The following is a 24983-nucleotide window of genomic DNA, read 5'->3' on the forward strand; positions in this document are numbered from 1 at the left end:
TTTTAAAATATTCATAAAAAGGATCCAAATAACCTTGTCGTTATTACTAGATTTGGGTTTGTCAATATTGTTTAATATTTTCCATAAGCCTTTAGGATCAGTCTTAGATTTTTGTCTCAGAGTATTAGCAGTTTTTATCTGATAATCTTGGAAATATTTGTTCATCTGTCTTTTGTACTCTCTACTTGCCTTCTTTAATGAATTTTTATTTGACTAACTTTTTAAATACCCATATTTCCTTTAAGCTCTGTGAAAAATCTTTCTTTTAGATGCACATTTTGTATTATACCAAGGTTGGTTATTAAATTTCTCATATTTAGAATTTTTACATGTCTTTCCAAATACGTTAGCAGATGATATTTTAAACATATCACACAAATTATTTACATCTGTATCAATATCAGACTGTAATATATTTTGTTTTAAGAGTAACTCATCTAACGAAGTTTCTATATTTCTAATATTAGTTTCTTCATTTACTCTTACGTGTTCTATAAATTCAGGCTGTTATTACTATTCCATTTTATATTTTGGTTTTGTGTAACAATGCAAGTTGCTTCAATAACAACTACATCAACTAATAGTGAGAAACTAATATGACAGTGAACATTTGAAAACAGGGGCTTAAAGTCCTCGACTTTGAACATATTTATATTATATTAGAAAACATATTAGAGGATAAAAGCAAGTATTCCACAACACTTGTATCATTGCAAGTAACATTTCTTATATATTTGTCACAATCTACTCTAGAATTTGCAATGTATAAATAATTTTCTTACAGAATTCTAAAAGTCTATGTCCGAAGGTGTTGGGTTTACATTTACACTGTGTATACCTGTACAAAGATATTCCGGTTTTAACAATATTATTATATGGTCATGAAAATATTTCAAAATTTCTTCATCACTATAAATGTTCATAATTTGTAAGAAGTTATCATCCGGACTACAAAAGTCTGGAAGATCTGCGGTTTTGGCATTGAAACCCCCAACCAGTGCATATCTGTTATCATTAATATCTTAATGAAATTAATTCATTTTCAACTTCGGAGAAGGCATCTATACTGATGAATATTTTGAATTATCAGGGGGTATATATACCCATCCTAACAAAAACTCATCTTTAAAAAGATCTCTGGAAAATTTAACCCATTGTACATTTTCAGAATCTGTTTTAGGGAATTTAAGGTAGTTTTCATTTTTAAACACTACAGCTATACCACCAGATCTACTCCGAAATTGACTTATTCCTACATTTTGAAATATAAGTATAGCCGTTTGGTAGATTTGATATATCTAATTTGTCTTGTTTTGTTTGTAAAAAAAAATATATATATCATGTGACGTTATTAAAACTTCAAAATCTGGTATTAGTAATTTTGACTTGATTCCACAGACATTTAGACAACACTATTTAATATCCTGAATTTTTAAAACCCTACAGTTCACTCCTCTTGTTGGCCTGTCCTACTTCCTTTGCTCTGTGTTGCTTGAAGTGCACCCAGTTTGGGAGGAGGATTGTTTGTCGGCATCGTTTATAACAGAACCCTGTTCATATGAGTCTCGTCTTGCTCCTTTTCCTGGTCTTGGAGGTATGGGTGGGCTTTGCTGATTGAGTTTGTCAATACTGTCATTGTTTAATAAAGAAACTCTTTCCCATCGATGTATAATTTGTCTCTAGCTAGGTTCACGCGTTTACCGTCTTGATTCTTCATAACGGGATATAATTTATTTCGTCTTGCTTCGACTTCGCTAGGGATTTCTCCTTGATGCCGAATGTTTTCCCTCTAAGATGCTCTATTTATAACTGTTTCAAGATCTTTCCGATAAATAACGCGGGCTACGATCGTTCTTACGCCATTTAGTCCTGGTTTTTCGAATCTGTGACAATTTCCGAATACAAAATTTTGATCAATTTTAAGTTCATAATACAAAAACTTTTCAATTTTGTTCATCTCTTTGAAAGTATAGGCCGGAAACAGTGGCGGATCCAGAAATTTTCATAAGTGGGGGCCCACTGACTGACCTAAGAGGGGGCCCGCTCCAGTCACGCTTCAGTGATTCCCTATATAAGCAACCAAATTTTTTCCCAAAAAGGGGGGGGGGCCCTGGCCCCCTGCCCCCCCCTAAATCCGCCTCTGGGAAAATATCAAGTTATTTTTCTTGGACCTGCACTGAAGATCAACTTTATGCTCTTCTAGACGTTTCATTTTTTCCGAATTGTCAGATGTTTTCGGCTGATTTTTATCTGACTCGATTTCCGGCAGTTTGACTTTCATTTCACCTATTTCTTGTCTGTTTTCTTTACATATACACCGATCGATAACACCATCTACTACCGAACTCAAACCTTCCACACTGTTCTCTATTTTAGAATTCCGTTAATTTATTTCATTAACCATGTTAACGATTGTTTCTATTTCACAAAGTGTTTTTGAAAAACTATCTATGCTTTCGTATTTTTTCTCCATTGTGACCATTCGTTCTTCCGTAAACGGACAACTGTTTTCAAGATATCTGCTAAAACGGTACAATCCGTCGATGAATGTGTCGTGTTAGTGGTATTCTGGCTCATGTTAACTATATTGCTTTTAAAAAAATAGAACTCTACTTCAAATATATCGATCATATTATTTAACTTGGGTGTAGAAAACAATCAGTCTAGATCTTTAATGAAATGTGCAAATTTTGAGAGGAATATAAAACATTTGTAATGATGATCATCTATAAATGAATTATTCATAACATGTGTGTTTTATTTAATTTTTAATGACTGCATTTACAAATACAGAATCTTTTATTGATAAAAAATAATCAATACCATGGGAGATAACTCAGATAATGTTACTTTTATGAAGGAATATGTTAGGAATTTACCTTTGTTGTTTCAAGTCACAAAAGAAGCCCTTGACCCCCATTTTTATTTTCAAAAAGCACATTTTTCTAGCTTTCTTCTCGTACTTTATTTTACAATATTATGGTTTAGTTTTCTTTGTATCACACAAAATTAAGAATTTCATGCATAATCCATATACGAAATCTCGGATACTCATAGTTCCCCTCCCCAATCTTCCCATAGACAGAGGCGGATTTAGGGGGGGGGGGGGCTGGGAGCCCGCCCCCCCCCCCTTTTGGGAAAAAAATGGTTGCTTATTTAGGGAATCACTGAAGCGTGACTGGAGCGGGCCCCCTCTTAGGTCAGTCAGTGGGCCCCCACTTATGAAAATTTCTGGATCCGCCACTGATAGATATATTATCATTTTCAAAATAATGCAGTTTAAAAAAAGGTTTCGGTCAATTAAGCTCTTTTTGTATATCGCGTAAATTTAAAGCTGGTAACTGCTTACAGTTCTCGGAATCTGTCTGTTATAGTTCTTGAAATAACTGGTCAAAGCACGAAATTTTAAGATTGTAAAAAACTGTCTTTTAAGAACCAATTTATATTTTTTTAACGTGGCCTTATTCTCCACTTTTTGCCCATTTTTAACCGGATTTTTGTGACAAAAATGTCGGTTATTGATTTGGGGATGTACGGCGGGCGGTCGGTCGGGCGGGCGGTCGGGCGGGCGGTTGGGCGGGCGGGAATCAAATGTTGTCCGTGCATTAACTCATGAACCGTTCAACCAAAGCTTTTAAAATTTTAATATGTTGTTACTGACAACTAAATGAAGGTCAAGTTCAATAATGGCGATTTTGACTTTTACCGTTCAGGAGTTATGGTTCTTGAAAGATTGAAAAATGGAGTTTCCAGTCGTGTCCCTGCATTTACGCATGAACTGTTCTACCTAAGCTTTCCAAATTTTAATATGTTGTTACTGATGACAAAATGGAGATCAAGTCCAATAATGGCGATTTTGACTTTTACTGTTCAGGAGTTATGGTTCTTGAAAGATTGAAAAATGGAGTTTCCAGTCGTGTCCGTGCATTTACGCGTGAACTGTTCTACCTAAGCTTCCCAAATTTTAATATGTTGTTACTGATGACAAAATGGAGGTCAAGTTTAATAATGACGATTTTGACTTTTACCGTTCAGGAGTTATGGTTCTTGAAAGATTGTGAAATGGCGTTTCCATTCACGTTGTTGCATTTACTCATGAACCATTCAATCTAAGCTTTTCAAATTTTAAGATGTTGATACTGATGACAAAATGGAGGTCAAATTTGATATTGACGATTTTCACTTTCACCATTCATCAGTAATGGTTCTTGTGATATTGCCAGGACACAAATAAATATTAATAAATCCGGTTTGCTGTCGTTGTGACAGCCTCTTGTTCTCTAATCATTTGTAAACCCCATCCAGCCAGCCTATCAGATCTGATAATCAGTAACAAACAAGAACCACCGAATTCCAAGCTCCTATATATATATATAAGTTTTATTCTGAAGAACCTATGTTGATACAATGGTATACAGAAATACATAGACATACATAATAATACTATAAAACATGGTGAGGTTACAGCAAATAGAGAAGAAAAGAATGCATAGGTTTCGGAAGGATTCCATTTTATCAGAGAGAATCCATTTTTGTATTAATGATTCCAATGAGCTTACACAGCTTTTTAAGTTTTGATTGTTTTGAAAAATTCATAACTGCTTTAAACTTGAGAGTATTATGTTGGTACAGAATTTTTCATCTATACATTCTTTCCTTTCTTAGGAAAAATATGTACATTCTAAAATATAGTGAAATTCATCTCCAATTTCATTACTATTACATAAGTTACAAGTTCGATTTTCTCTGGGTATGTTTTTCCATCTACCAGATTCTATTGGGAGCTTGTGATTTACGGTTCTAAATCTACAAAGAGTGAAAACGTCTTTATCGTCTAGCTTGTTGATAAAGCTCTGCATAACATGAATGTGTAGTGACAGCTCAAGTCGCAGGCTCACACATAACATTGCGGGTTTAAACATGATTGCACGTCACCTACCATTCCAATAACCTAGGATTTTAATAACACACAATATAATTAAGAAAGAACAAACTATAGAAAAAAAATTAGTTATAACTTTTTATATAATAATTAACCGTCATGTTCACTTGGACCAGTTTTGACCCGTAAACACACAAAAAAACCCACAAAAAACAACAAAAATATATAATCTAAACCATTTTGAGTAAAATATGCACTTTTAACGTCCAATACGTGCATATGTCCATGGCATGGGAGAAATCACTCAGTCCTTGAAATATTGGCTCATAATATTATTTATATATATAGCTCTATGATATATCCTCTATGGCAAGCCAAAGTGGATAATTTTAGAACGTTTTTCTAAAATTAAAAAAGGATTTTCTTATATTAGAAAATGATTTTTTAATATTAGAAACTGATTTTTTAATATTAAAAAGTTATTGTTTAATATAAAAAAATAACTCTTTTTGTCCACTATGAACTCGGACTATAATTTAATTGGCCTCACAGAATCGGCCTACTAGTAGAATGTTACTGTAAGTATGATTACGGCGGATGTAACTTTCTTTTTTTCTTAAATTAATTAGAGATAGTCTAGAATAATTGAAAAAAAATGATAACTTTTCAATCTTTCAGATGGACCGAAGATCCTTGTGGAGAATTGATGCTATAATGTTCAAAGTCTCACTCTGTTAAAAAAAAAAGCACGATAAAAAAAAAAAGCACTGCAAAAAACAACCAAATACAATACGAGTCATTTCCAATGCGTAATACCTAATCACACTATTTATTCAAAATTATGTCAATAACTGATGCATACCTGTGGTATTTTGACAGGTAATATTAATGCGCATTTCAGGTAGACAAAAAATAGTTCTCAGCACTATAGCAAAAGATTTCACGTTGTTAAATGCTTTTTTATAATAGGAAAATAAAATATGATCTTTATACATTTAATATGTCATTTATTCAAAATTGAACAATTCTAGTGACTACCTTATATATTTGTATTTCAAAACATAGGTAAATTGGCTTGGTTTGTAATGACCGCCATTATTGTAGAGAAACAGGAAGCGAACAAGAAATAGTATATTTATCGCAACAACGAAAATTATCAGCATGTCGTACAAATTATTTACATTATTATTAGTTCTTTCGCTTGGTGAGTATATTGCATTAATTACATACACGAAAAACTTCACCCATGTACATGATGTTTGATGTTGTTCAACTTGTTGACACGAAACTGCTGTGTTTATTTCAAATTTAACAGGTCTATTACCTGTTTTAATACATATCTACTTATTTATTATTTTTAATTATGTCGAAAATTGTTAGTAGGTATATATAGAGCAATGAAAGTTTGACTGAATTCATATAAAATTATTTATTCAACATGTTCAAGTGTTGACCAACAAGGGGAGATAATTCAACTTCTTAAGATATCTTTATTCATTGGTCCCACTTTTACTAAGATACTTCAATGATGATTTTTTTAGTGGAAGTTTGAAGTCTGTAACCGGAGAGCATGTATCTACTCTACAAATTTATATCATTACCACTGGGATTCGAACCCCGGTCGCCTTGCGTGACAGTCAGTGTCTCTAGCTCAGTTGATTAAGACTGGCTTTATATGTTTTACCCAGGGCTCACACTACTTCAGAATTATAGGGAGAAGTGACTTCTCTTTTTGAAACTGATAGGGAGAAGTGGTGAGATTTGAAAGAGAAGTGCTCATTCGCGCGCTGCGATACAATGTTTGGATTTTACTATAGTATAAAGGGCCATATGTAAATAATGTTCTTTTTATATTGTTCAATTCATATCTGAGTAAAAAAAATTACAATTTAAGTAACATTTGAAATTAAAAGTTGTTTAAGTTTTACTAAGGTTCTTGTGAGAAACTACCAACTAAATATCTAGCACTAAAAAAAAAAAATTATTTTAAAAAATGTAAAGAAATTATAATATATCAATTACAATTTAATTAAAAATTATCTTGTGTATGACATTCAGTGTTTCTCATAAAAAAAAATATAAAGGTTATTAAGCTGGGCCAGAATATATTGATATTAGTATAATAGTCTCAGAGTTAAGCAACTTTAATCAATAGTTTGAAACAATCCATAAAAAATATAGGGAATTATATACACCAATCAATTAGATGTTACCAAAAGTCTCTTAACCCTTTCAACGCTACACAAAAAAATAGAAAAATGGCTGCTGCTGCTGCATTTTTTTTTAGTACATTCATTAGAACAGTATTTTCCTTTTCAGACTGCTGTATCTTTTTTATTATATGAGATACAGAGAAAGTTATTGCATGAAAATGCTCAGGAGAGCATTAACTGTAATGTTAGGCAATTATTTTACTGAAATTTTTATCAGGTTACCTGCGTTTTCAGGTAATTAACAGGTAAAAGGTGTAATTTATTACATTTGTGTTGAATTTTGAATAAAAACTACTTTTAGTCTTCATTTATTTTGTTGTTTTATCTGCCATATTGTAAAGAAGACACCAGTTGCCCGATTCCGTAGCGAATTGTACCATACATAACGTTTTATGTAATCGTGGCACAAATAAATAGCTCCGTCCTAAAAAATTTCAGTCAACCTCCGTTTTCCCCCCTTTTTCTACGTCTCGTAATGATCGATCAAATCATATTTCCCACATGAATTTTATGTAATAAACACATTGAGATAACAAGAAACCTTTTAACTAATCCTCGTTGTAAGTTTCGCCAAGGAAATGCTGAAATTTTTCCATATTTACAGCTTCGTTTCCGATTTCCGCCATTTGCATTTGTCAAAATATTTGTTTTTATTTTCCTTCTATTTTCCTTCTACTGCATGATTTTACTATAAAAATTGTCGGGATTTCAAGCGCAAATGAGACCTTGCATATCCTAGATTCAAACGAGGAAAAATTAGAGAGAACCCGAATGAAAACCGAATGGTTTAAGAGTCCTTATGAAAAATCCTTTTTCATCGCGGCATATGCCGCGAATAGCAGTGGCGAACGGCGTACGTCATCGCGGCATATGCCGTGTATAGCGTTGAAAGGGTTAATGCGTGTGGAATGCGTAATTTTTCCCTTTGGGATCAATATTCTTCTGTCAGCTGTTCCATCCGTGCGTCCGTAGTTATTATTGTAAAAGTACGGATTTCGGTCATAGCTGGTCCGGTTCAGATCCGAAGTTCAGAAATCGGTCAATGGCGGACGAATGCAAGAAATTTACAAAAATAAACGATGTTTGACAAGTTATTTGGAAAGGAACATGACGTTTTTAATGCAATAAATGGATTAAAAATTTACTGGAGACAACTTTTATCACATTTAAATGAAGTAACAAACTTATGTTGCCGCCGAATTGGAGGTTGATGTACGTTTTCGAGTAACAAGCACTGGAACTTGCAGAAATGCACGAAGTGATAAAAAGTTGTATTTTTATCAAATAACCTGCTACACACTACAAAGACGATGCTTCAACCTCTTTTCTGAAGATAATGAATCGTTTATGTCTGAATTTCTTTAATTATCAATAAAAAATTGATGTTTCATCAACTTGGTAAAAATTGAAAATGTCCGATGACGGAAGCGACTGAAAGCGACTATCGTCAAGAACAGGGCAACTTGTTTTCGCTTTTGGGGGTCAGGGAAAGCGAAGTGACGGTCGAGAAGGCGACTTCTTCGCCCAAGTTGCCTGGTAGCATGAGCCCTGTTTACCTGTACTAAGGAGGGGAAGCAACCCCGTTACACTATTCCCCCACCACAAGAGTCATCATATCTTTATATATGACTCTTAACAACACAAACCCTGACTATAGAGGCCCCTCATGGGGGGGTCCTAGTAATCACATAATCACCATTTTTTTGCCAATATAATCACATAATCATTAAATATTTGCTTATCTTTAGTAATCAAATAATCATAAACTAAAAATACAGTCCTAGGTAATCAAATAATCATGAAATATTTGGCTTAATAATCAAATAATCATCAAAAAAACGGCCAAGTAATCACATAATCAGAAACCCCATTAGGGCCCTCACTAAACTCAAGATAATCATCATGGATTTTTTAGTCGGGCGCCAAATGTAACCGGAGAGCATGTATCTACTCTACTAATTTATATCGTCACTACCAGGATTCGAACCGCGATTGCCTGCGTGAGTCAGTGCGTTAACCCAGTGAGCCAAAGAATCGATTCTCTAGCTCAGTTGATTAAGACTGGCTTTATATGTCAGGGTTTGACACTAACATTAGAGGTGATGTAGTCCACAGGACTACCAAGGAAAAATTTTGGGTAGTCCTGGTAGTCCACCTCTATCACCGGTGAGGGCCGCAACGCGGCCTGAACTAGCTAGGGGGTTTGGGGGCATGCCCCCCCCAAGAAAATTTTCCGAAATAAGATGCAATTTCCTGCCATCTAAGCACCTCAAAAGCACACAAATGTTCATTTGAGTTTTGAAAATATTTTGGTTTTTTTCAGATAAATTAAAGTTGACATTCAGTGAATAAATTTTATTACTCCTGAACTTTGACCGTCAGAAAATTTTGTATGTATGATGGCTTGTTTCGAAGCTGAGACATTTTTACATATGTGGTTAAATTTTCGGGGTACGAAGTGTGATTCATTTTTCCGTAATTTAGCAAACCCCGAGTATCCTTTTGCGATGTGGCTCCTCATGGTAAAAAATCCCATTTTTAACACAATAAGTTCTTTGAAATTTTAATACTTTGAACACATTTAATAGCTCCATGGTTTTTACACATTTATTCTGTGTTCTCTTACTTTCTAAATTAACACTAATGGTTCAGCTCAGTCATTTGTTTATCATAGAAATGTGTCAAATATCACTACACAGAGATTTTTTGTTTACACATGACTTTTGTGTTCCTCATTTGAAGGCGCATAAGGGGTATTGTCCCAGATAGAGATAAACTATAAACAGCAATAATGTTCAGCAAAGTAAGATTTACAAATAAGTCACGTGACCGAAATGGTCAGTTGACCCCTTTAGGAGGTATTGCCCTTTATAGTCAATTTTTAACCATTTTTCGTAAATCTTAGTTATCTTTTACAAAAATCTTCTCCTTTGAAACTACTTGGTCAAATTAATCCAAACTTAGCCACAATCATCTTTAGGGTATCTAGTTTAAAAAAATGTGTCCGGTGACCTGACCATCAAATCAAGATGGCCGCCACGGCTAAAAATAGAACATAGGGGTAAAATGCAGTTTTTGGCTTATAACTCAAAACCCAAAGCATTTAGAGCAAATCTGACACGGGTTAAACTTATTTATCAAGTCAAGATCTATCTGCGCAGAAATTTTCAGATGAATCGGACAACTCGTTGTTGGATTGCTGCCCCTGAATTGGTAATTTTAAGGAAATTTTGCTGTTTTTGAATATTATCTTGAATATTATTATAGATAGAGATAAACTGTAAACAGCAATAATGTTCAGCATAGTAAGAGTTACAAATAAGTCAACATAACCGAAATGGTCAGTTGACCTCCTAAGGAGTTATTGTCCTTTATAGTCAATTTTTAACAATTTTCATAAAATTTGTAAATTTTTATTGACATTTTCCACTGAAACTACTGGGCCATGTTCATTATAGATAGAGATAATTGTAAGCAGCAAGACTGTTTAGTAAAGTAAGATGTACAAACACATTACCATCACCAAAACACAATTTTGTCATGAATCCATCTGCTTCCTTTGTTTAATATTCACATAGACCAAGGTGAGCGACACAGGCTCTTTAGAGCCTCTAGTTCGTAAATCTTAGTAATCTTTTACAAAAATCTTCTCCTCTGCAACTACTGGGCCAAATGAATCCAAACTTGGCCACAATCATCATTGGGGTGTCTAGTTTAAAAAATGTGTGGTGTGACCCTGCCAACCAACCAAGATGGCTGCCATGGCTAAAAATAGAACATAGGGGTAAAATGTGGATTTTGGTTTATAAGTCTAAAACCAAAGCATTTACAGCAAATCTGACAGGGATTAAATAATCTATTAGGTTAAGATCTATTTGCCCTGAAATTTTCAGACAAATCGAACAACCCATTGTTGGGTTGCTGCCCCTGAATCAGTAATTTTAAGGAAATTTTGCAGTTTTTGGTAATCTTGAATATTATAATAGATAGAGATAAACTGTAAACAGCAATAACGTTCAGCAAAGTAAGATCTACAAATAAGTCAACATGATCAAAATTGTCAGTTTACCCCTTAAGGAGTTATTGCCCTTTATAGTAATTTTTTAACATTTTTCATAAATTTTTGTAAATTTTTAGAATATATTTTTCACTGTAAAAACGGCCAAGTTCATTATAGATAGAGATAATTGTTACAAGAAGAATGTCCAATAAAGTAAGATCTACAAACACATTTTTATCACCAAAACACAATTTTGTCATGAATATCTTTGTCGGAGTTTGTCCATTGATTAATATGCACATAGACAAAGGTGAGCGACACAGGCTCTTGAGAGCCTCTAGTTTCACTTTAGCTTGTAGAAAATGAAAGTAGTTTGTAATAAATGTTAAAAAGTGGATTATTTAGACTCAGAAAGGTCGTTGATCATTGTAAGGCATGTCGAAGTATAGAAAAACCATTTATCTATTAGTGTGTATTGGTACAGATAGCTAAAATATGTATAATTCAGCAAAAATCAAGCACAAATAAATATTTTTATAGTTCTTATGTTGTACTATTACACCACTGTCCCAGATTTGAGGGAGGGTTGTGATCCCGTTAACATGTTTAACCCTGCCACATTCTATATGTACATGAATGTTATTAAGGTTTATTTTAACCATGTTGGTTACATATCTGTCCGACTGCGCGTGTGCACAAATGGGAAATTTAATTGTGTATCCAAAATTTTCAAATTATGATAAATAGAATTGTCATTAATTCATACAATCCATCTCAAGTTAAAGTATCTACATGGGGAGTACAACTTCATGAACAAATCAATGATGCTTGAAAAATACAGATATAGTTGTTCAGTCTGTGTTCAGATCTTTAAAGCAATCATATTCTGGTTTCAGACAATATGTTTTATTTTAAATGAAAGTTAAAATATTTTAGTATAGTATTATGATAATAAAGAGTCAAGCACACACCTGAATCTGCTTGTGTTTCACACATCAAACGATGCACCGTCAGTTGACAGAAATAACAATTTCGCTGTTGTCTGCTCTATAGTTGGGTTGTTGTCACTTCGACAGATTCCCCATTTCCTTTCTCAATTTTAACAATCTAATGTCAGCTGACAGATTCCAATTCGAAAGTTCATAGTTTTCATGTCAGTCATTGTCAGAATGTCCCTAATGATCACCTTAAATGCCATACGTTTTTAAAGTTTTATAAGTGATAAAAAACAGGATTTTAAAACAACCATGCATCTTTATTGTTATTGGTCATTAAGGTTTAAGTACAGAACTAGTAATTGATTGCTGTCAATTGTTTATATTTCATGAAACATTTCAGAAAAAGGCTGTGTGATGCCCGACGCAAAAAGCATTCCTACCCTAATAAAATAACAACTAAACTAATATCTTCAAGAAACAGAATTTGGTAATGCAAAATAGGGAACTGTCTGTGACTGTCATATTTTTCAGGAACAATACTTTATGCCAAACAAAACAATTGGGGTATAATTAAAGGTTCATATATTTAACATTGGCCTCCTACATGTCCTACTTGTGCCACTCATGTAAACATTGTTCTCAGTCTTTTTGAATTTCTTAATGCAAAATGGAAACTGTCGCCAGGATTAATATATTTTCCGCCAAACAAAACAATTGGGGTATAATTAAAGGTTCATATATTTAACACTGGCCTCCTACTGGTGCCACCTATGTAAAGATTTTTCTCAGTCTTTCTTACAATACCTATAGTCTCTAGGTATTTTTTTTATTCAATAGTTAACATACAAATCACTGTACCTAGTGGACATTTTCTAATATAATAACATTTCTGACATGACATTGTATTTTACTGTTGACAATATTAGTCTTAATTCAAGTTTCTATTGAAGTAAATAAGTTTACATTGTTTATAAACAAAAGAATGTGTGATTAATTTTATCCATATTTGTTATTTTATTATAGGTGATTTTGTATCCTCTCAAGATGCTTCTCTTACCATACCACAAAGAATCAAGTTTGGAGAAGAAAAGCTTCGATTAGGATGTAGTCCCTCCCAGTCTTCAGTGTCTGGGTGGAAAGTTATAAGTCATATTACACTTTCCAAAAATTCTTCAGCAGGAATGGAAGACATTGTGACTGTTGTTCTGAATGCAAAATTAAAAAATGAAACATCTTGGAAGAGATCAGGATGGCAGAACCGTGTTACTATGATTAAGGAATATGTGAATCCAGTATCTGGTTCGGGAATAGAGTTTGACATTCCTTTAAATAGGGTCATTTGTTCAGATGAAGGCACTTACCAATGTAAAATTACTGGTAGTCAAACTAATGATGATCCAATTACAAAAATCAAAGATGGGACTGTGGAATTCCAAGGTATGATCAATGTAGTATAATGTAATTGTTGACAGTAACAATGTTTAGCCATACTGCATTATGTATTAATCCTCTTGAAATAAAGATTATTTATTTATAGTAAAATCATTAAATGGTCATGTGTCCCAGTCAAGATTTGAAAAGGGAGCTACTTTTTTAAGTGCACTTTAAAATGTCAATTGAATGCATATGGAATAAAGGAAACTTTAGAACAGTTCAATTTTCGCGAAAGCCATCCCAAACTCCATACACCGAGTTTTTTCCTGGTATGACACCAGGAAACTCCGACATCACTCCCTAAATTCTCGGAGAAATTTGGGAGTATTCCCTCCGACTTCCGCGTAAATCCGTTACCTTTTGTTTATTGTATTAGCGACATCTCTCCCAGTCTGGAGTGACGCAGTGTCACACCTGGTAATTAATTGCCCTAATCCTTCTGATCTATGCCGGCACGCGACAGTCAAGGTATACGAGATTTCTAATGTAATTAAACAATTGTATTTCCTGTCTATTGATTATCAGTTTATATCTCATTGCTTGAAACAAATGAAAGATTAAAATAAAAATCAAAACGTTGTTGTTAATTCTTTTAATTACTCTGTACATCTAAATCAATTTTTAAAAACTATATTTGATTTTGACTTCCGTTTTTTATCAGTAAATAAAAATTTAATTTACTAAAAGAGATATAATTGTGTAACAATAAACGGAGACTAACGCTGAATAAATTAGGGTAGTTTAAAGAAAAGTGACACGTCTCAAAGTTTTTTATACAAGTAAAAAAGAAAATATTATTCACTATCTGTTATGCTAATAAGTCTACGCCATTTCCATTTTACGATTACAAAATAAAAGTTTTAAAAAGCAAAAGGTTGTTGTTATTAAATGATTAGAGTTCGCGATAACATACTCTCTGGGCGTACTGTAGTGTGATACACAAAAATATTAAAAAAAAAGTAGTCTAGTTCAGGGATCTCCATGACCTGTTTAATGATGGCGCCCCGCCATCGTCAAATGACCTGCACCATCGTTAAATTGTCTTGCGCCATCGTTCAAATTTATTTGACCCTACGTCATATTTTTTAGCAATTATTATCAAATGCATGTAATTGCATAACCCTTAGGCTTTTTGTATTATAATCCAATACAGTGCTAATGCCTGAGGGATATCGAATTAAGATCGCTAATCAATTGTACCTGAGCTTGTACAGGTAGATCTACAAACCTGACAGGAGAACACTTTCTGAAGAAAGACGACTGATTTATCGAATTATTCAACTAACATGACTAAGGTTCAGCAAATGCTAATGATAATTTAGATTAAATAAATAAATTTATAATCCAGTTACGAAGAAACAAGTTACAAGCCGAACACGTGCTTTTATATTAACTTACGCAATTAACATCCCCCTTTTTAAGAAGTACAAAATAAGACGTAAAACATTAACATAATTTCAACGCAAATACTTCGAGTACTGTTGTAACGATAATATAGAATTTCTTAAAAAGTTAAAAAGTAAAAACTTCAAAATATTTACTGTTCACCCAAAGAAATAACGTATCGTTATTCCAAATTCATTTCGTAGTTTACAATCAAATTGATACAAGTAACATCCGCGTTTCCGGTTTACATTCAGACTCGAAAGTAAACTGGAATCTGCTTAACAAGTATTCGCTCAAACACTCAAACTATGAACAAACCGAGAACCAGCTTAACTCGAAAGATGAATGTTGCATAGCATCTATTTGCTTTAACAAGTCATTAAAAACCTTTTCATTTGTAAACGTTTCCCCTAAAACCTACTTTTACATAACCTGTACGATTCGTTTTGCTGTTGCTGCAAATCAGCAATACCGGTAATGGGTTCATGACTTCTGAATTTGACAGTGTCCGTGAAAAATAAGCTCCATATGATTTTAAACCCCCATAACAATTACCAAAATAGCAAGAAAACTACATGGGAACCTTCATGACAGCTTTTGGTCATTCTTGACTAAGAGGGGACCATGAAGGCTTGGCATTGGAATGGTTACAAATGACAATTAATGAAAATACCGTATTTATTCTATTTAAAGCCCCCCTTCTAATTAACGCCCCCCTACCGAAAATCGTGCGTTCAGAACTTTTGACTTCTAATAAACGCCCCCATTTTGTAGTTAAAAAAATAAAATTGAAACTTAACCAATACAATATTGCAAAGACATCGACCCGGTCACTCAGAAACATGAAACGAAAAATCAATAATGCCCATGTTTTAATCCACTCCGATAATCCAACACAGTGTGTACAAGTTCCAAAAATAGATCTGTCAGTTACACAGTACGCTGTTGAAATTATGTTCCATTGATGTGCACGCTTGTTCATTGGAAAATTTTAACAAATTATTTGATGAGGTCACATTACCGATATACGCTATTTATAGATTATGGAGACAATAAGAAACACATGTATGTTACGTGTGAGTTCGTGGTCTAGTGGTTAAGACCGATGGCTACAGTGCTGAAGGTCCCAAGTTCGATTCTCACTCGGGGTGCTAAAAATATCAGTACATCAGAAGGGTAATTTTCACCCTCACACACATCTCTGGTACCCAGACTGGAGTTTAAACTAGAATTGGTAATTAGGGGGCCTTGGTTGGTCAAAGGTGTCCCCTACTTTGACCTGGAGATCAATCTTCTGATATCTCTCTGGTTTGTCTGTTTCCACCGAGTGGACCGGTGGTTCTCTCCGAGTACTTCGGCTTCCTCCACCATAACAACAGACTTCCCGGTGTCCTACACGCTTCCTTGGGCGGTGTTGGGTGGGGATTGTTCTGGTGGTGGGATAATATTGTAAAGGACACATCTCCATTAATTCTTAGGGAGTGTACATGGATCCGCTGTACCCTTGCAGTCAATCAAGGGGTGCGTCTCAATTGGCGGAATCTCGAGTACATACATATAGTCTGTTTCAACAAAATTCAGGTAAAGGTCAATGAAGTAAGGTACGAAATTCGTTTCTCTAATTAACGCCCCCTTTCCTAAATTGTCTTCGCCCCCGGGGCGTTTATTAGAATAAATACGGTATTGATACTTCTATAATGAAATAATTTAAATAAACAATGTATCAGTTTGTTCACCATTCCTTACATAGAGGGATGAAATACTTTCGATCATGCTACACTGTACGGCATAGACACGATTTGTGATGGTGAAAGTTCCTCTATCGTTCAATTTTCATCCATGGAGATCCCTGCTAGTTAGGAATGAATTGAATTGATAAATTTGCACTTACATCTGAGACTACTATAACACAGCTGAAAAGGTGGAGACTCACCAATCTCTGTTGTGTTATAGTAGTCTCAGCTTACATGTAGCAAAAAAAAACCTTCATGTTCAATGATTATGATAAACGCGTTCATGTTGATAAACAATTGGAGAGATTAACTTCTGATTTTTTTATTAAGATTAATTAATCTACATGTACAGTAATCTAATAGACAATTTGATTTATTGTTTGGGTACCGGTATATATTGAATAAAATTCAATCAAAACCCTCAGGGTTGGCAAAACCCCGGGTTTTATGAGTATTACCAAACCCAATGGCCCGTAGCTTTTGGAATCACTTTGTGACTTTCCTGCATCTGTCATCATTTTTTTAAAATCCTTTCCTTTAGAAGGTGGGTTAATTTAGTACAAAATGTGGTCCATAGTTTGTTTCACGATCCTAAATGGTCCCAATTTTTAAACTTTCCTAATCTTTTGACCATAAAAGTAGAGTTCATTTATGTCTATTAGTATATCACACAACAATGTAACAACTTTAAACATTTTTTTCTATTTAGTTAACCCAACAAGTATTGATCCAATAATGCCCATTCCTGCACAACCAGAGTTAATATATACTGCAAATGAAGTGGTCCGGTTACGATGTTCAGGAACAGTTGGGAGGCCAGCTCAAGACTTTAGGTGGTGTTACCGTAATAGCATAAACAACAACTTTCAAGGTTGGGCCAACAGTGCAGACTATGACCAATCAACAGCTACCCAAAATGGATGTCAGAACAGTCGGACGTCAACTCTGAGATACAATGTATCAGCTACTGAAGAGTATACAGAGTTTAGTTGTGAAGTTGGTGGAACATCTTTAATATGTGGAGTAGGCAATCCTTTATCAGCAAATATCACTATAAGAAGATGTAAGTTTGTGTATTTAATATGCTAATTTAGGCAACACAATTTGATTAAATGGTGAGCTTACACAATGTCCATAGCAAAATGGGTTAGGTAATAAGTAGCTTTAGTTCAAAATTAAAATGTCTCTTTATACTTTCAGAATTTTGTTTCTTTGTAAACATGTACAGAATGGCTAAATAATAAATTGATTTTTGATGTTTTATTGACACTTTAAGCACTATTGGCTATTTCATGGCTGTCAGTGTTTTTTTGATAGAGAAAGCCTGTAGAGTGCAGTGAGAACCAGGACCTCCTTCAGCATGTGCAGGAAGACTTGTAGTCCTATCATTTGCCTAAACAATTAAGATTGGAGTTGAATACACCTGCCACATGTTGGGCTAAAACTTAGAATTTCAATGTTGACATGCTAGTGAAATAATTGCAGATTAATAAGCCATATGGCCCATATAATGTTATGGCATTGTGGTAGTGTGAATACCTGGGGTAGGGAAGCTTGCATTGTGAGTTTGATCCTTAATTGAAACAAACCAAAGACATTCAGATTAACATTTAATGCTTTTCAAATAAACATGTGTTATATATGACGTCTCATCAAAAGTACACAACTTTCCTCGAATCTTAAAAAAGTAAGAATAAAAATCATTAGAGAAACAGATTCCACCACTGTAACTTGTGTATAACGATATTTCTCCACTGCCAACGGTTATATTTTAATTTTTTAAATAAGCCTCGCTCTTTAAATATTAAAATTTAACTGTCTCAAGTGGAGAAGTATTGTAATACACTTGTTGCAGTTGTGGAATCTATATTTAATGAAATAAGTAAAAAAGATAGTATTATCTTTTTAGAGAAATAACAATATGTCATGTATGTTTAAATAAAATATACAAAAAAACGTGTTCACTGTAAGTGAAAAATCTTTATTAGGGAACAATTTGACCTTTTTTCATCCCTCAAAAATTGTAGGGAAAAGTTTTTAAAACTAAAAAAAAAAGATAGAAAGGTAAAAAAAGAACTCAGATAAAGTGAAAATTTTGGTGGCAACACTTTTACCTATCTTCAGTTATGTCCCTTAATAACTTAATATGATGTCAGATGAACATGCAAGCAGGGGCATTATATGTGTCCAATAGGCAAATTCCATATTTATTTTAGTTATTGCACTTTTACCTTGCATAGATACATTTGTAAGATACATGTATGTGCCAAGTAGGGGACATTTGAACTCTGTTCTTTTGTACCTTTTTTGATAGGTTTTACTTGTATATTATGTCATTATGAACGGAGCATGTGCAAACATTTGACCATATCAATTATTAAGTTAAGAAATATTTTTTTGATAGATCTCACTCATGGTAATGATTAAAGAAAACATTGTATGTTTTCCATTTTTATTTTTTCAGATACTGTACCATCTACTAACCAACAAGGCTCTGGAGGCAAGTATTAATTCAAGTGTTCAATTACTGTTTTTGTGACAAGTATAAAAAGATTCAAACGTCCTTCCCTTATATATGAGTGAGTGATTGGTCTTTGACACTTACTATTTATTCTTTGTTATAATATCATAGTTTTTTACCTTTAAATTCCATGTTTTAAAGTTCTTAATGATCAATGATAGAAAATTGAAAAGTTGGAACTGATGTTTGTATCCCCATGACACTCGTGAAAATTGTATACTGTAAATTCAGAATTTATTATGTGCATTTATCATGTTTATTGTTGCAATTTTGTCATTTTAGACTTAAGTGCAATATTGAGGAAAATTCTGTTTAATTCATTGAAACAATTTAAAGATTCAGGTTTAAATTATTGCGATAACAATGGATAATAACCCTTAGGAATTTTCACAATAATAGAAACATTGCCATAATTTCTGAATTCACAGTATTATATGTAAACCATCAATTTATGTCTAGAATTGATTATAATGGTTTCTTAGGACTTTGTTTAACAAAGGACCATATGGACAATACCTACAATATCTTTTTTTAGAGAACAAATGAATGGAAGGAAATCAAATTTGGCATTAATGTTCCTTATGCAGTTCTGGCCAAGTGTTTTTACCTTAAAGCCGATACATCATTCAAGATGGCTATCAGCAGTGGACTTTGTTTATCAAAGCACCCTATGGACAATTCAAACAAATGTTTTCTTTTAGCAATCAGGGGACTTACTGAAATAAGTGATTTTTAAATCACTTATTTGAGTAGCAAATTTGAGGTTTTGTCACAAATTGGGATTTTGTAGTTTTTTCAAAATTTTAAACACATAGGTTTAAATAACATCTTTTAATTAGTAAAATTAAAAAAATATGAACTTTTTGCTTCTTTTAAGTAGCAAGGTTTATGCCTTTGATGCTATCATTTACCTGAAAATTCTATTTTAGTTGAAAAAATGCTATAATAATGGCTTTACATAATGAACTGATACTTTCTTAAAAGATTTTTCACAGCAGTGGGAGTATTTTTCCTGTGAAGTTCAAGGTTTCATCTTTCAGATTATGTAATAAAATTCTAATGTTGCGATAAAAATTTCACTGTTCCGGGGTGTTGAAATTAGTGGGGGTTATTAAAAGATTGATACTTAAAGAAGTGATTTTTGGGAAGGAAATTGAGGTCTGATACTTAAAACAAGTGATTTTTATGTCAATATCCTAGATTCAGTACAAGGTCATCACCTGAAATGACCTGGTCATTCTAGACAACACAGATGTTGGTTCTGATAAGTTTAGAAACATAATTAGTCCCTGGATCATTAGTATTTTATATTTAAAGCTACACTAATATTAAATCACTTCTTCTAGTGATTAATTTGTACTTCTTAAATAGGTGATTTTTAAAGAAAGACAACTCTAACTTCCAACCTTTATGGAAATAATGTTACTTGAATCAGTGATTTAGAAAATCACTTGTTTAAGTAAGTCCCCTGACTGTTTAGAGAACAACTGAATGGAAAGAAACCAAACATGGCATGAATGTTCCTTTTGAGGTGCTGACCAAGTTTTGTTACTCTGAAGCTGATACATCATCCAAGATGGCCACCAGTGGCAGACTTCGTTTAACAAAAGACCCTATGGACAATACATACAAATGTTTTCTTTTACATAATATTTAAATAGAATGAAACCAAAAATAGTGTGCATGTCCCTTTTGAGGTGCCAACCAAGTATTAAGCAGATCCATCATCAAAGATGGCCGACAGTGGGGGACTTATTTTAACATATGACCTTATGGACAATACGTACAAATGTTTTCTTTTACATAATATCTAAATAGAATGAAACCAAACATAGCATGAATGTTCCTTATGAGGTGACAACCAAGTGTTGATACTTTGAACCAGATGGCCACCAGAGGGTGACTTAGTTTAACATAGAACTGTCACCTTCATATTTATATGTGTAATTGAAATGTGTAATTAGTCATTCATCAGTTCATTTATTTCATTCATTCTACTTTCTGTTTCATCATACTCATTATGACATTTGACTGAGACTGACGACATTTCTAATAGCCATCACTGCACAATTTCAGATATATACACAAATGTACATCACTACACACATGAATGATTAGATAGAAAAAAATATAAATGTTTGCACACAGGAAAATAAATATAAGCCTTATATGTGTATGTTTTAGTATTTCCTTAATTGATTAACCCCTTTTTCATAGTGTATGCTTTATCACTGACACAATATTTACAGGTTTGTTTTTAACCTGAGTTTACCTGTCAAATAAATGAGTGCAAATGTAATCAAAAGTTGTACGCAAATGTAATGGTAATGTGCGCCAATGTAATTCACTGATTTAAATATATTTTCACTTGATTTCCAAAACCGAAGTAGAATCAGGTGAGAAACACAGGCTCATGGGAGCATCTAGTTTTTTTTACTAATTTTTTTTTCTTAATGTTTGAAGGTAAATATAATGTACTTTTTTTAATTTTCTTGAATGTACATGTACATGTACGCTTGAGCAAAATCAGTTGAACATGCAGTGGGTAATGTTCACGAAAATGCTGTCTGGTTTGGCTAGAAAATTAAGAAATTGGCTAAAACTTACCTGATTATGGCTGATAACTAACTTCAAAGCAGAGCGATGACGCCATTAAAACAATTTTAAGTCTTCCTCCATTTCAAATAACCTAGATTAGGCTCAGCTTTTGACCAGCTTTAAATTGATAAAAAAGCTTCCTTCATCATGCTTATTCAATCATTGCTCATGACATGCTTAAAAAACTGCTATTACAGCTATGTTACTTTTGTAAAACAATATATGAATTGGATGCACATTTAATACGTTTGTAGCAAACTTTCAATACTTTTAGTATAATAATGATTTGTGCATTCTTTTCAGTTTGTAATAATTTAATTCAATTCCTAAAAAAAGAAAGAAATGAAATTCTTATATACAGTCCGCCAAAAGTTAAGCACCACCGAAATATAACTGGCAATATTTTTTAAACTATTGCGAAATTAATATTAATGTTTGGTGTTATGAATTACCTTTAACATACACTACGAAAATGCATTACGACCAAAAAGATTGAACCCCGATAAAGCAGTCAAGCAACCTCTTATCAAATGTCATTTGAGCGTTTACAAATACCCTGTTTCTCCAGGTGGTCGCGTTAGTGTTCCTACATTGGTCCGTCGACTTCACAGAGGCAACCGAAGAGTATGTCGTGGTGTATAGAGACCTATACTTACAGGCAGGCACTCTACCGTCAGGTTTCAATGCCATAATGACTATCTATGCTTGAACATAAAAAGATGACCAAAACACTCATTGATCAGATGCGAGTCAGTTTCTTTTACTGCCAGTAGACGCCATAATACGAATTTCGCGGGAAACAAAACGGCCTATGACCATAACAATGTTTGCACAAGGACTGCATTGAGTGCTTGTGGTGTTCCAGTACGGGGTTGCTTCTTACACTGTGATAAGCTGGGTTTGCATATTCTGCTGGGTAACATAAACGGACAGAAATACAGAGATTTGGTGCCTTAAAACATTGCAGTCCCTCATTTTAGTAATCCCCCACTTGGGTTAACATTGCCAAGACCCTTGTACATGGACGACAACGCTAGACCACACAGGGCAAGTATTTTAACCGAGTCCAAAGAGCAACAAGCCATTTACACTATTTGTTGGCCTTCCATGTCTCCATACATAAACTCTGTCAAACATGTCTGAGATGCTATTAGCGGAAATTTCGATCGAGAGATCCACCTTCACAATATTTTGTCGATTAAAAGTGGCAGTTGTTCTTTAATTCAACAGATTTCCTCAACTAAAGTTTTGAGGGCTTGTACCGAGAATGATACGTCGTGATATGAAACTGTACCGGAAGAGAGGTTGTTACACATGCTATTGACTCAAACATTGACATTAAATTTGCCGATTATACCAAAGATTATGTGTAGAAAATTTTAATGATATTGGGTGATCAATTGTTGTAAAAAAAGAAAATCACAGTGAAACTTAAATTCATTTTCTAAATTGTGTAATTTACACTATTTCTATGAACAAAAAACCTACATGCATAAAACTTTCATAAGTGCCAAATATTCTATTTGTAGTTTGTTTATGGTATACATTAGCAAAATTGCTATATGATTGTTTTCTTCTTTTTCGAGGAATAATGGATTTTTTAAATTTGAAAAAAATCGATGCAATAAAAATGAGTGGTGCTTAACTTTTGGCGGACTGTATAGAATCAAGCAAGAAATAACTGCTAAGAAAATTAGAATTACTAAAATGATGCTAAGAATTTTACTAAATAATTTTGTTTGTTGTAACCTATGAAGTTATAAGTTTCTCAAGAACTCAACAGTACATTCATTGAATTTTTATATACATTTTACAGACACAGCCAACAGTGGAGTAATTGCAGGAGCAGTAATTGGATCATTTGTTGGAATCATACTCATCGTAGTTATTGTGTACTTTGTAGCCTTCAGAAAGAAGAACGAAGGAGAAACATGTATGTACTTCCATTATTTTAACTTGAAGTTTCTGTAGTATAAACTAAAGTAAATAGAATTTTGGTAGTAACTGTTTTATTTGGTTAATGATGTTCACACTTGATAGTGAGGACAGCTCAGTCATTGTAACCAAAATTCTTGTAAAATATTAGAGAAAATAAGGATAAATATGTAAAAAAAGTTAGAAAAAATAAGGACAAATATAAATAAACCAATCATTCTTTGTAGATATTGTGTTGGTAAAATTACTATAGGGTACATGTATTATAAACGTTCATTAGAAATTATGTTTATATATATATTATGCCCCTCCTACATGAAGGCATAAACAAAAACAATCTTTCTCTTTACCTTTAAGCATTCTACATTTTAATTGGTTTTAGGAAACCTGAAATCTTTAATGTTTGTTAAAAAAGATTCAAACAATTTATCTTGTAAAAGTGTCTCCATATTCTGTTGGTTTCAGTACATGGGACAAAAATATGTCCGAGTTCTGAAATAAGGCCAGAGTCTGGCAGAGTTCAGACACAACATACTAAAGCAACAGGTGAACTCTGACATGCCTGATTAGGGCTATTAAGCTTTTGTTTTGCATATATATATAGTGCTGAATTTTAAAATATAAAATACAATCAGATCTTTGTGTAATGTCATATTGTATCTTATTTTGTCAAGAAAGGGGGTATGTAAATGCTTAAGGAAAATTAACAAATTGTAAGTGTTGATACCTCTCCATATCTCATTGGAGACTATTTTATTTTATTTCATGCCAAATTTTAACAAAAGTACATTGTAATATATCTGCTGAGTTTAAAAGTCAGTCTTGTCAAATATGTTTGTGAAGTTATGCTCTTTTGGGATGTAAATTATATGGAAAATTATCAGAGAATCCAATACAGAAATTCTACCTCAAGAAAAGTTGCTTAACTACATGAACTTTGCATGTTGCTGGCATGATTTTGTATTGCATGGCTTGTCACTTCAGCAGACACAATTATGTCATTGGAAGTTCCCACATTTGTTTATTGAGGTTTGTCAGGACATGTTATTGAGAACAGTCTGCACCCATTAGCCACTAGTCTGATGCTCCAGACTAGTAAATATTGAATATATGTCAAAATTTTAAATAGTCATATAAGGACAAGTTTTGATATTTAGTGTCTTGACCAGTCAGTACGTATACATGCAAAGGTTTTTGGAGCAGACTGACACTTAATAGAAAATGTGTATGATCACTACCTTTTTGTCCATTTTCTAGTGTTGTTTCATATCATATTTTTTTGTTGGCCTGCAAGCTTCGTTACAATTCTGATTTTGTGTTTTGCTCATTAATGTTTGTGAAAC

General features: G+C 33.4%; 1 protein-coding gene across 1 annotated transcript in view; it reads left to right on the plus strand.

Annotated features, from left to right (window-relative positions):
* The first annotated feature begins 5938 nt into the window (after nt 1-5938).
* LOC139525290 (uncharacterized) overlaps nt 5939-24983 on the plus strand; it is a 34204-nt gene continuing 15159 nt past the window's right edge. The window contains exons 1-5 of the mRNA XM_071320493.1: nt 5939-6086; nt 13057-13470; nt 17296-17649; nt 19051-19086; nt 23489-23638. Of these exons, the coding sequence (XP_071176594.1) occupies nt 6044-6086; nt 13057-13470; nt 17296-17649; nt 19051-19086; nt 23489-23638 (997 nt within the window). The 5' untranslated portion in view covers nt 5939-6043. The remainder of the gene's footprint in view (nt 6087-13056; nt 13471-17295; nt 17650-19050; nt 19087-23488; nt 23639-24983) is intronic.

This window comes from Mytilus edulis, chromosome 5 (genome assembly GCF_963676685.1).
Source record: "Mytilus edulis chromosome 5, xbMytEdul2.2, whole genome shotgun sequence".
Taxonomy (NCBI): Eukaryota; Metazoa; Mollusca; class Bivalvia; order Mytilida; family Mytilidae; genus Mytilus; species Mytilus edulis.